The sequence below is a fragment of the Bos mutus genome, chromosome 3, assembly GCF_027580195.1.
Source record: "Bos mutus isolate GX-2022 chromosome 3, NWIPB_WYAK_1.1, whole genome shotgun sequence".
Classification (NCBI taxonomy): domain Eukaryota; kingdom Metazoa; phylum Chordata; class Mammalia; order Artiodactyla; family Bovidae; genus Bos; species Bos mutus.
In genome coordinates this window covers 50,542,845-50,556,721 of record NC_091619.1, presented here as the reverse complement: position 1 = coordinate 50,556,721, position 13,877 = coordinate 50,542,845, and the positions used below count along the sequence as shown (strand labels likewise).

The window sequence follows — 13,877 nt, the reverse complement described above, 5'->3', positions numbered from 1 at the left end:
GAAAAATATGGCATAAATATAAAGAAGTTCATTTCAGCCTTATTTGTAATAGAAAAAATTTATAAGCCATCTAACTCTTCATCAATAAAGGAATGGTTAAAAATTACAGTATGTTCATACTATAGAATACATTGCTGTTAAAATATACATTGGTATTAAAATGAGATTAACATGTGTAGGTACTGATATAGAATCTTCATATCACAAGAGCAATAATTACAGTAAGATCTTTTTATATACAGACATAACATGTCTATTAGCACATATTAAATATATATGTACTAAATAAATAGAAAGGAAATTGGAATGACCCACAGAAAACTACTGATAATAGTTACTTCTGGGGGTCAAAGGAGACCTGATTTTTTGCTTTATAAATTTTAATTTTGAATCTTTAAAAATGAATCTATGCATTATTTATTATAAAGGTGATTTATATAAGAATTATATAAGAAGAAACAAATATGAAAAGAAATCACTGATTTGGAAACACATCCTATAAGTTCATTGACAAATACCAATCAAAGAAAACAGAGCTAATCCTGAAGAAGATAGACCTCAGAATTATGAAAAATTAAAAAACAGTGATAAAGGGCAGAAAGTTGAAGGATAAAATTTTAAAATTTTATACACCAATACAGTATACTAACGCATATATATGGAATTTAGAAAGATGGTAACGATAACCCTGCATACAAGACAGCAAAAGAGACACTGATGTATAGAACAGGCTTATGGACTCTGTGGGAGAGGGAGAGGGTGGGAAGATTTGGGAGAATGGCATTGAAACATGTGAAATGTCATGTATGAAATGAGATGCCAGTCCAGGTTCAATGCACGATGCTGGATGCTTGGGGCTGGTGCACTGGGACGACCCAGAGGGATGGTATGGGGAGGGAGGAGGGAGGAGGGTTCAGGATGGGGAACACATGAGAAATAAATTAAAAAAAAAAAATGCTATCAGTTCTTTGAGTCACTGCAGACTATTAATAGAAGCTTCCACTATCTCTGGAAAAAAATAAAATAAAATAAAATAAAATTTTAAAATTAAGAGGATTAACACCTGGCTGTAAAAGAACTGATCTGATATTCAGCAAAGTAATAAGAATATGAGAGAGACATGAAAGTGGTAAATATTAGCCTTCATTACCCACCAAAAGACTGTACATTTTAGATTAAAAAAATGCCTCCCAGACAGTCACTCTTCCTAGTCAAGTAGTGACATAAGGTGGAAAATTACAAAAGGAAGCTAATTTATGATACATATGTGAGCATGTGTGCCAAGTTGCTTCAGTTGTGTCGACTCTTTGCAACCCTATGGACTGTAGCCCTCCAGGCTCCTTTGTCCATGGGACTCTCCAGCCAAGAATACTGGAGTGGGCTGTCATGCCCTCCTTCAGGAGATCTTCTTGACCCTCAGGAATTGAACCCGATCTCTTACATCTCCTGCACTGGCAGGTGGGTTCTTTACCACGTGCGCCACCTGGGAAGCCCTATGATACATATAGAAATAATTAGAAAGTCATGAATTTTAAGAATCTGACAGTCCTAATCAAAAGAATGCATGATCCAATCTAAGGCAAGGTGTAAGTGAAAGCATTAAAATTGCAAATATAGTGTTCCCAACAAGATGCTTGTGCAAAAATACCTTGATTTAATTTGACTCAGTAGTTAATGCAACAGGGTATATTGAGAAACCCATTGTGACACTCAAGAGACCTAGATTCTAATTCTACAGCTGTCCTCAGTATAGCACCATAACCTCAAGCAAGTCAGAACTTACCTAGGCATCACTTACTTCATTTGTAAAATGAGAGGATTTGGGTACATGATCTCTAAGTTCTGTATGATCTCTAGGGATATTTAAATTTCTAGAGAAATATGGCTAAGAAACAGAACACTAACTTCTGCCCTCCAAGCTATAGATCTGCCTGAGGAATAAGTATACAACAGTGAGAAGTTTGTTTCTGAGATGTCAAGGTATTTGGGAGATAAAGTTCAATAAGACTTTAGGAAGTATCCTAGAGAAAGAGTGACTTCCTTTAGCTAAGGAGACAAAAGGAAATTCTTTGGCCAACTGGTTTTATTGAGCCCCATGAAAAAAAATCATTTTTACTTGAACTCACGTGGTCTAAATCAAGTTGATTAACACTAAGATATAACTACTTAGAAAACCAAGCACTTGGCATCTAGAAAAAGTATCATTGCCTGTGTGACTGCAAACCCAGTAAAGTCATTACAAGCTACAATGTAATTTTAGTTTACTCTTCCAATTACTCTCCTCTATACAGACTTCCCATTGCTGGCATAACAGTCACCCCATTATCACATATGCATTCCTTCACTCAGGTTATTTCTTTTAATATGTCTTTCCAAGGCAATGGCACCCCACTCCAGTACTCTTGCCTGGAAAATCCCATGGACGGGGGAGCCTGGTGGGCTGCAGTCCATGGGGTCACTAAGAGTCGGACACGACTGAGCGACTTCACTTTCACTTTTCACTTTCATACATTGGAGAAGGAAATGGCAACCCACTCCAGTGTTCTTGCCTGGAGAATCCCAGGGACGGGGGAGCCTGGTGGGCTGCCGTCTCTGGGGTCGCACAGAGTTGGACACGACTGAAGCAACTTAGCAGCAGCAGCAGCAGAACATCATTAATGTTCTACAGACACTTACTATATGTGTTTTCATACCGTCAATTATTTTTATACACATGGTTCTCATTCAAGCCAACTTGAAAGTTCTTGTAGATGAGAAGCACATCTTCTTTCTATTGTCTACCATGCCTCAACAGATCACACTCTCAGTGTTTGTTGATTTAAAAATTCACAAGTTATCTTTTTAAATTAAAGACTTGGGAGTTTGGAGAAATTAATTTTACATCTGCATGCTGACTCCTCATTCTTATGTAAATGTTCTTTCTTTGTATTAAGGAAACAAATTTAAAATGTTTTAAACTTATAAAATACCTTCATAAATATGAATCATGGACAAGTAATCAATATTTTAAGACATTTAACAATTAATTTTCTTTACCAATTTACTTTCATTTCTCTTGTTTTAATCCTTCCTTCCATTGGAAATCTGGAAATAAACAAGGCAAACTTTTATTATTATTACTTATTGTAGCTGAATGAAACCTTTTTAAAAATTATTTAAAACATTTAATTTCTGTACCTGATAGTTGTCCGATTTGGATCTTTGTTCAAAGTATTCAATGCTTTCTTTTCATTTATTCTTAATTGTACATCTAGAAATTCCTTGCAGCTGGCTATCATTGTGACCTATAAAATTTCAGCATTTGTTCATTTGGTTATGTCCATTCTTTACTTCTTTTCTCTCATTTATTTTTCTGTACTTATTTATTTTTAATGCTGCTTTGGGACATCACATTTAGCACATTTTGCCTCTTTAAGGATTCATTCATTCACTGACAAATATTTACAAACACCTGTTATATATGCCAGACACTCTGCTACACACTGGCTCTATACCAATAAGATTGTAAAGATTAACAAGATGAAATTTAAAATATTCAGCCTAGCATGTACCATATGATAAGCACTTAATAAATGAAGATTTCATTACTACCACTATTACTACTGTTATATTATTGTTCAGGCTTCTATAGTTTGCAAATGGTTATACTTACTGAGGATAATTTTTTAATGAAAAAGAATGATGTTGGTATAAAGAAATTTGTATTCAAGAACCTACCTAATTCTCCCAGATGATTTTGAGCAAAGCACTCTGCTTTGAGTTCTCACACCTGTAAAATGAAACTAGCACCTTTTCTAATTCTAATTCTCTTTTACACTTACAGAACTCAAAATCAGATGGGTTAATGTTAACTCTTGATTTCTTCTCAGTTAAGAATAATATTCAACACAACACTGTAAATCAACTATACTTCAATAAAAAGTAAATTAGAAGAGTATTTACATGAAAATACAAGCCTTCTACTCATCAATTTTTGTACAATTTTTAGTATCAATATAATGATCTTATTGCAATAATCAACTTAGATATTTTAAATAGTTTAAATTTGAGAATAAATATAAAAGTCATGTTTCATGTTCATATTTCCAGTTAAGGAAGGAAGGAGCAATATAGTTACAGGTGCCAAAAATATGACTGTGCTTTTATTCACTGCTGTAGCTACAAAGGTACCCAACTGGCAATATTTTAGGATAGCCTGTTTTTAATTCCCATTTTCTCCAAAATTAGTTATTTTTTCTGGCCTATCACCAATACTATTCTCTTTCTACAGTTATTGTTATCCTGATGCAAAGGATTTAGGGAAGAGTTGCAAGTAAGAGGCATGTGTCTTTCATTCATGGCAGACTTTCCTAATATATCATGCCACACCATCTTGGAATCTTTCTCAACATACTATATTTGGTAGCCATTACCAAGGTAATCAGAATTATCACATAAGTTGAAAGGTAGCTGCTATCCTTTCTTCGGGTATGTATATAAATTTTCTTAGCCCTAATACAAAGATGCTGTTGGAAATATATTCTAAGGAGTAATATTCCATATTTTACAATTAAAGGCAAATAAAGAGGAAAATATATGCACTACTAGAAATGCTTTCTTTTCTGCTCATTTATTCTTAAATTTCAGGAGATATACAAATAAGTTGTTTCCCCCAATACTATTTTATACTATATCACAGTATACTTATTTTCTTGTGAAAATTAATTTACCAGATCTGATAAAGTTTCTTTTCCACTCATTGTACAAAATTTCTTCACTGTCTCAAATGTAATATAATACCAAGCCATCAATCTTCCTGCCTCTGTAGAGAGAGATGGAAAAAATAAACATTCCGAATCAGCTGATACAACTTGCATTTTCATCAGTTTAACACATATTTCTTTAGCTTATGACCAACCTAGATAGCATATTCAAAAGCAGAGACATTACTTTGCCAACAAAGGTTCGTCTAGTCAAGGCTATGGTTTTTCCAGTGGTCATGTATGGATGTGAGAGTTGGACTGTGAAGAAGGCTGAGCGCCAAAGAATTGATGCTTTTGAACTTTGGTGTTGGAGAAGACTCTTGAGAGTCCCTTGGACTGCAAAGAGATCCAACTAGTCCATTCTGAAGGAGATCAGCTCTGGGATTTCTTTGGAAGGAATGATGCTGAAGCTGAAACTCCAGTACTTTGGCCACCTCCTGTGAAGAGTTGACTCATTGGAAAAGACTCTGATGCTGGGAGGGATTGGGGGCAGAAGAAGAAGGGGACGACAGAGGATGAGATGGCTGGATGGCATCACTGACTCGATGGACGTGAGTCTGGGTGAACTCTGGGAGTTGGTGATGGACAGGGAGGCCTGGCATGCTGCAATTCATGGGGTCACAAAGAGTCGGACACGACTGAGCGACTGAACTGAACTGTGCCTTTAATAGCATCAGGTACAAAAGACACCACTTAAAATTCTTCAGCATTATTTTAATGAAATTGGAATTTGAAACTAAATTGTTTTAGAAATAAAACATTAGGTTGGCTGAGGGTAGGAGGATGGGCAGAGTGAGGATAAGTAATTGATGAAATGGAATTCATTTAAAAGGTTACTGGCTTCAATTATAAGTTGTCAAAAACAGCACAAAGAATTTCAAGTCTTGTGAACACACAGAAAACAGCTGAGAAGAGGAAAATGGTATTCTGCTTCTCAAGGTAAGGTCTATTATTTACCTATGTGCTACAGGTTTTGCTGAAGAATAAAGAATGTGACATTCCATCACTTAGAGCCATCAAGAACAAGGTACAGTGGACAGAACTTAGACTCAGGAATAGCCACTTTCTCAGTTAGGAGTCTAGTGAACATGTTCAGCCAAAACATGAGTAATGTAGTGGTTCATAAAAGTGAGATTCTAAGAGCTGTATGTGAGACAGTGAGAATATGACTACCAAGGGAACTAGTATACTTTATATTTGAAAGTGAAAGTTGCTCAGTCTTGTCCGACTCTTTGTGATCCCATGGACCATACAGTCCATGGCATTCTCCAGGCCAGAATACTGGAGTGAGTAGCCATTCCCTTCTCCAGGGGATCTTCTCAACCCAGGTCTCCTGCATTGCAGGCGGATTCTTTACCACCTGAGCCATGCTCCTCTTATCCTGTGCTGTATTGTGCTAAGTTGCTTCAGTCATGTCTGACTCTGTGTGACCCTACGAACTGCAACCCACCAGGCTTCTCTGTCCATGGGATTCTCCAGGCAAAGAGTACTGGCGTGGGTTGCCATGCCCTCCTCCAGGGGATCTTCCTGACCTAGGGATCGAACCCGTGTCTCTTATGTCTCCTGCATTGGCAGGCGGGTTCACCACGAGTCACCTGGGAAGCCCCTTCTTAGCCTAGATGTTTATAAATTACTATAGGGTATCTCCCCACCTGATCTGCCTCTTGAGAAATTTGTATGCAGGTCAGGAAGCAACAGTTAGAACTGGACATGGAACAACAGACTGGTTCCAAATAGGAAAAGGAGTTCGTCAAGGCTGTATATTGTCACCCTGTTTATTTAACTTATATGCATAGTACATCATGAGAACTGCTGGACTGGAAGAAACACAAGCTGGAATCAAGATTGCCGAGAGAAATATCAATAACCTCAGATATGCAGATGACACCACCCTTATGGCAGAAAGTGAAGAGGAACTCAAAAGCCTCTTGATGAAAGTGAAAGTGGAGAGTGAAAAAGTTGGCTTAAAGCTCAACATTCAGAAAACAAAGATCATGGCATCTGGTCCCATCACTTCATGGGAAATAGATGGGGAAACAGTGTCAGACTTTATTTTTTTGGGCTCCAAAATCACTGCAGATGGTGACTGCAGCCATGAAATTAAAAGACGCTTACTCCTTGGAAGGAAAGTTATGACCAACCTAGATAGCATATTAAAAAGCAGAGACATTACTTTGCCAACAAAGTAATGTCTAGTCAAGGCTATGATTTTTCCTGTGGTCATGCATGGATGTGAGAGTTGGACTGTGAAGAAGGCTGAGTGCCGAAGAATTGATGCTTTTGAACTGTGGTGTTGGAGAAGACTCTTGAGAGTCCCTTGGACTGCAAAGAGATCCAACCAGTCCATTCTGAAGGAGATCAGCCCTGGGATTTCTTTGGAAGAAATGATGCTGAAGCTGAAACTCCAGTACTTTGGCCACCTCACGCGAAGAGTTGACTCATTGGAAAAGACTCTGATGCTGGGAGTGATTGGGGGCAAGAGGAGAAGGGGACGACAGAGGATGAGATGGCTGGATGGCATCACTGACTCGATGGACATGAATCTGAGTGAACTCCGGGAGTTGGTGATGGACAGGGAGGCCTGGCGTGCTGTGATTCATGGGGTCGCAAAGAGTCAGACACGACTGGGTGACTGATCTGATCTGATCTGATCTGATCTCCCTTCTGGAGAAAATGAAAGTTTTTGAGAAAAGGCTTATATTTGCTGGCTGATTAGTAAGAATGAAAGTTACCTAGCTAAGGTATATAAATAACCTAGAAATGAAACTATGAAGAAAATGAGTCAAGGGAGACAGAATGGAAAGAATTTTAAAAGAATTGCAAGTGAAGAGAGAAAATAAAGAGACAACTCGCTATCAATATAGGTTTTGAATGATAAATATTTTCATAGTAGCAAATATAGGGTATTTCAAAATAAAAGTCATAGAGTTGGAGTGAGGGAAGGGAACTAGAGGTGATGAGAATACACCTCTCATATCTCCTACTGCAAGAAGTGCTCTGATGGATGGTCCCAGCTGCTGTGTTCTGAATCTATCACTATGTACACACCAAGATTACACTTCTCATGAGATGCTCTAAACAAATGACCGGGCATGGCAGGAATATTAAGGTAGACCTTAATGGGACTCCTTGGATGGGCAACTTTGAATTGAAGATTCCCCATCAACTTTGCCGAATGGTCTTAGGACTGCATTGCAGGACAAAATTCTCCTTCCTTTTATCTTTCCTTCCTTTCCTCCTTCCTTCCTTCTCTCTCCTTCATAGAGGTAAGATTTGCATCCCAGTTGAATGACTTTCTGTGCTTTTTGCAGTTACTGTCCATTTTCATTAGGTTGTTAATCCTTAAATTTGCACAAAATAAGACTTGGTCTTTTGAGCCCTTCTTCCATATACATTAGCAGGCAGAAGAGCTAAAAACCCAGACAAGAACACAAGCATACAGATAAAAATACCTAGATACTTGAGTATTATGATTACAAATTAAAAAGGCAAAAGCAAGAAGTAGAATTACTGGAACATATAGACTAAAATTTAATTTAAAAAATACTCAAAGAGATAAAAGAAAATAATAGCAAAGGATCATGAAGTCATAAAAAAGAATTAATTAGAAATAATATGTAAAGAGCATCCACCCACATTAATAGTAGGCTTAGTAATCATGATGGCAAAACCACTTCAGCATTCTTGCCTTGAGAACTCCACGAACAGTATGAAAAGGCAAAATGATATGACATTGAAAGATTAACTCCCCAGTTCGTTAGGTGCCAGGAAGCCTGGCATGCTGCAGTTCATGGAGGCATGAAGAGTCAGACATGACTGAGGAACTGAACAACAACAACAAAGTAATTATGAACCAATCCCTCTGCTGAAGGCAACCAAATCAGAAAAATGAAATACATGAAATATCTTTTACTAATCATCAAAGAACTAACATGATATTTATCTGGGAGGGAACTTAAAACCAAAAGAATAAGCACACTCAAAACATAAAAACTGACCACATACGGGTCCATAAAACAAGTCTCAACAAATCTCAAAAGACTGAAATCATACAGAGAACATTATCTGATACAAAGCAACTGCATCACATGTCAAGAACAGTAACAATGAAACTGCTGCTGCTAAGTCGCTCCAGTCGTGTCCGACTCTGTGCGACCCCATAGACAGCAGCCCACCAGGCTTCCCTGTCCCTGGGATCCTCCAGGCAAGAACACTGGAGTGGGTTGCCATTTCCTTCTCCAATGCATGAAAGTGAAAAGTGAAAGTGAAGTTGCTCAGTTGTGTCCGACTCTAGCGACCCCATGGACTGCAGCCTACCAGGCTCCTCCGTCCATGGGATTTTTTAGGCAAAAGTACTGGAGTAACAATGAAACTAGAAAAGAAAAATAATTAGAAAACCATCAGATGTACAGAAGTTACAAACCAGATTTCCAAATAATCCATAAGTCAAAGAAGAAATAGTGGAAATTAGAAAATAAACAAACTGATTGATAACAAAACTATTACAAACCAGTTAATAAAAATTCTTGTCCTTAAATACATAGTATTCCTATATTTTTATGTAAACCTTTATTTCCTATAAATACATAGTATATGCATTCCTATAAATTCTCATATAAAACTGCATATGAAAAATAACAATGCTTATGGAAAAAAAGTATTGAGGCAAACAACAAATTCATACAACATTGTATCAAAAGAACTAACCTAAATAATCCTAATAAAAATACTAGCACAGTTAAAAATACATGTTAAATTCCTCATAAAGAAATACGTACATAATGTATATATAACACTGTGTGTGTGTTTAAACTAACTTAATGGTTTAGGGTGTAACAAGAGTTGAGGATGCTGAGTTAATAAACACAAAGGACAAAATATCCAATGATTGGGAATTGCATAATATATGTTTTCAAAGCAGAATATATGACCAACCTCAGCACAGAGGAGTATGTAAAAGGGCATAATGCACAATAATTCTTCTGAGAACTCAGCTGCATTCAGCTAGAAAGTATATTTTATGTTAAGCTGCTGTGATGCTAAATTTTATGTGTCAACTTAACTGGGCCATAAGCTGCCCAGATACTTGGTCAAATATTATGCTGGGTGTGTTTGTAAGGATGTTTCTGGATAACATTAACATTGAATTGATACACTATACACTGATAGAACATTAGTGTTCTTTGCAATATTAATGGATATTCCATTTAAAAGATTTCTCTGGGCAAATAAAAATGTAAAAACCCTAGGCTAACTAATTTTGGCTCTTTCTTACTGCCTTTCTTCTTAGCACATTTAATATGTCATTGAACCCCATGATTTTCCTAAAGAAGATAGTTTAGAGTAAAACTGCATTCTCTATTTCAGTTTGGAATCTCTTCCCCACACCTTCAGAATACACATTGAGATAAACTGTGAGTATGACACAAAGATCTGAATAGATTTTCACTATACTATTTATTGAAATATCACTCCCAGGGCAGTAGTTCTCAATTTTATGTGCAAAAAATGCTTCCAGGGTTCAAGCTTAAAATCTAAATTCCCAGGTGTTACTCCTAGAAGTTGAGGATTTTAAGTCTGGAGTAGGGCTCATTAGTTTCATTTTTAACATAACAGCACTCTTAGATGATTTTGAGAGTAAGTAGTTAACCCAACCAGACTTAGGAAACATTACCCTGCTATGTGATAGGGAATATTTTCAGCTCCAAGACTGGATTGTCCTTTTGGACACATCCTGCCTAGTCATGCAATGAGTGAGGAATGAAAGACAAACCAAAGACATCAAACATTTTATAATTTCAGGCTTAACAAACTGGTTAGGCTATTGAGAAGGAGGGGCAAGTAGAGATATTTTCCTAACCTTGGACAAAAGAGAGCAACAACTCACGTTTTCAGAATTTTTTTTCCTATAAATGTTCATTATCCCATTTGATCATCATAACAACCTAATAAGGTAAATATATATATTATATATTCTTGTAATATATATTCTTATTTTGCAGATATATATTGGTACTAAGGCTCAGTGAGTTTAAGGTCCCAGCTAGCATAGTGGCAGAAATGGAACTGAAATCCAGGTATTTGAAACAAAGATTTTATGTTCATATCATTGTACAATATTCCAGGTCAAATTAACGGTTATATGCTTCCAAGTGTCAAATTTCATGTCACATATGTAAGAAAAGATTTCCAATAGAAAATTAATGGTCAAATGTTATAGTAAAGGTAAAAGACCTAGATCAAAACCACAATTACATAATGACTATAGCTTAACCTGTGAAGGTAAATTATGTTTTCAAAGAAATTATCATAAACTGAGAATAAAGGTCCAACATCTGCATGTTTAAGAAGCCCATAGTAAGGCAAAAAAAGTCAGCAAACAGAAATTCATTAAAGAAGCAGAAAAAATAGAATCAAAAGCAAGTTAAAAAGAATAAAATTAATCAAGTAGTATTCACTGATGATGGAGAAAGACAGCAAATAGTATATATATATCATTTATTAGGTATGTTTAAAGGCAGAAGAAATGGTATCAGTGGATTCGAGAAGTTCCACAGGGAAAGAATGACAGTGGGAATAAGATTCTTGAGAATTAAAGTATATAAAGAATAGATGATGAAGTTATATTAGTTTTCCCTCCTATTGTATAGCACAGGGAACTCTACTCAATACTCTGTGGTGACCTAAATGGGAAAGAAATCCAAAAAAGAGGGAATATATTAATATGTACATGTATAGCTGATTCACTTTGCTGTACAGTAGAAACTGAAATATAACATTGTAAAGCAACTATATGCCAATAAAATTTTTTTAAAATAAAATGACAGGGTTAAAAATAAAAAAGGAAGAAGTTATATTAGTGATTCTCATGCCTCCTCAGTGAGACATCCTAGAATACAAAGAAGGTAATTCTCACAAACAGATTTACCAGAATGAAGACCACGGGAGAAGGAAAAAAATGTTATAAATCTGTGGCTGAGAGTTAGGGAGCATGACACAAAATCATACATTGCTATGGTATGGTTGCAAGTACATAAAAATGCGTTTAAAAATAGAAGGATACATGCAAAGTTAGATAGTCATATATTGATTTTTTCAAACTTTTCTATGCTTCCCAATTTTATTAAGCAAAGTACAATGAAGTCGATATTTTTCCCCAAGAAACTTCTAATCGTGTGTGCTAAAAACTACAAAACACTCTTTCTTGCTTCTATTATACCCTATATAGAATCAAAAAGAGAGAGGCAGAGACAGAGAGAGAAAGAGAAGGCACCTAACTAACCATCTTCATAAGCCTTGTTTGAAGAAGTAAGAATTGGTAAAATGTTAGCTACAAGAGTTACAATGTCACTGAAGCAACCCAAAGATTTGAACTTTTCAATCCTCTGCTGCTGCTGCTAAGTCGCCTCAGTCATGTCCAACTCTGTGCGACCCCATAGACAGCAGCCCACCAGGCTCCCCTGTCCCTGGGATCCTCCAGTCAAGAACACTGGAGTGGGTTGCCATTTCCTTCTCCAATGCAGGAAAGTGAAAAGTGAAAGTGAAGTTGCTCAGTTGTGTCCGACTCTGCGACCCCATGGACTGCAGCCTACCAGGCTCCTCTGCCCATGGGATTTTCCAGGCAAGAGTACTGGAGTGGGTTGCCATAGCCTTCTCCGTTATATGTAACTTAAAAAAAAATTCAAACATGTACATGACTAAATAAATGATAGGTACACTTCCTCCATGAAATACTGAAATGGATGTTAAAATGATTTCAAAAACAAGCAATGTGAAAAAGTGTTTATGACATACACTAAGAGAAATACACAGGATACAAAATCGTATACATATTAGGATTGCAATTGTAAAAAAAATAGGGAAAACATTGGAAGCAAATCCAAAATTATTAACTGAATGGTTCTTTTAGGATACTGAGATTATGTTTTCCCCCTCATTTTCAAGTTTTCCATCATGTTGCCACATAAGTCACCAAAGTTAGTGAACAGAAATTTAATGCCTGTCAAAAAGGCAGCTCTATAATCTTATAAATAGGAATCATATAAATTTATCATGCTAATAATGATGATACCCTGTTGAGAACTGAAACCCCAATTTAATTTTACCATCATCTAAATTTTAGTGGAACAAATGTTTAAATTTAGTCTTAATTGTTAAATTTACTAACAATGAAAAAATTACCAGTTGGTTTGAAATTAATATCTTCATCCATTTTTATCAGGTTCAGAGATGACAAATCATTCAGATTCTTCAAACATAATTCTGTTCAAATATAAAAACATATTTTAACTTTAATAAAATAAAAAGGCAATAAAAAAACAGAATATATTATTAAATATTCTGAAGTCGTGTTTCTGTGTAATTTTTCTGGGAAGAACTGTAATTCCTATTTAAGTGGTAAAAACAAAACAAATGAAAAAAATCTCATTTAAACAAAAGAGCCACCTAATATGCTGAAAAATTTTTTATAACAGTAAAAATAATAAAAATAACACTCAAGTGATAACATTTACAACTTAAAATGATACATCTGTATTATCTCATTTAATCCTCAAAAAGACCTGAATGAAATTGAAGCTTTCAGTTCAGTTCAGTTGCTCAGTTGTGTCCGACTCTTTGCAACCCCATGAATCATAGCACGCCAGGCCTCCCTGTCCATCACCAACTCCAGGAGTTCACTCAGACTCATGTGCATCGCATTGGTGATGCCATCCAGCCATCTTATCCTCTGTCGTCCCCTTCTCCTCTTGCCCCCAATCCCTCCCAGCATCAGGGTCTTTTCCGATGAGTCAACTTTTCACATGAGGTAGCCAAAGTATTGGAGTTTCAGCTTCAGCATCAGTCCTTCCAAAGAACACCCAGGACTGATCTCCTTTAGGATGGACTGGTTGGATCTCTTTGCAGTCCAAGGGACTCTCAAGAATTCTCCAACACCACAGTTCAAAAACATCAATTCTTCGGCACTCAGCTTTCTTCACAGTCCAACTCTCACATCCATACATGACCACTGGAAAAACCATAGCCTTGACTAGACGGACCTTTGTTGGCAAAGTAATGTCTCTGCTTTTCAATATGCTATCTAGGTTGGTCATAACTTTCCTTCCAAGGAGTAAGCGTCTTTTAATTCCATGGCTG

At 36.4% G+C, this 13,877-nt stretch overlaps 1 protein-coding gene across 1 annotated transcript in view; it reads right to left on the bottom strand.

The window, feature by feature from the left end:
* Window positions 1-13,877, bottom strand: part of HFM1 (helicase for meiosis 1) — a 110,439-nt gene that overhangs the window by 53,877 nt on the left and 42,685 nt on the right. The window contains exons 19-22 of the mRNA XM_070361997.1: window positions 12,924-13,004; window positions 4,710-4,801; window positions 3,178-3,284; window positions 3,037-3,084 (exon numbers count right to left, since the gene is read on the bottom strand). Coding sequence (XP_070218098.1) covers window positions 3,037-3,084; window positions 3,178-3,284; window positions 4,710-4,801; window positions 12,924-13,004 — 328 coding nt within the window. The remainder of the gene's footprint in view (window positions 1-3,036; window positions 3,085-3,177; window positions 3,285-4,709; window positions 4,802-12,923; window positions 13,005-13,877) is intronic.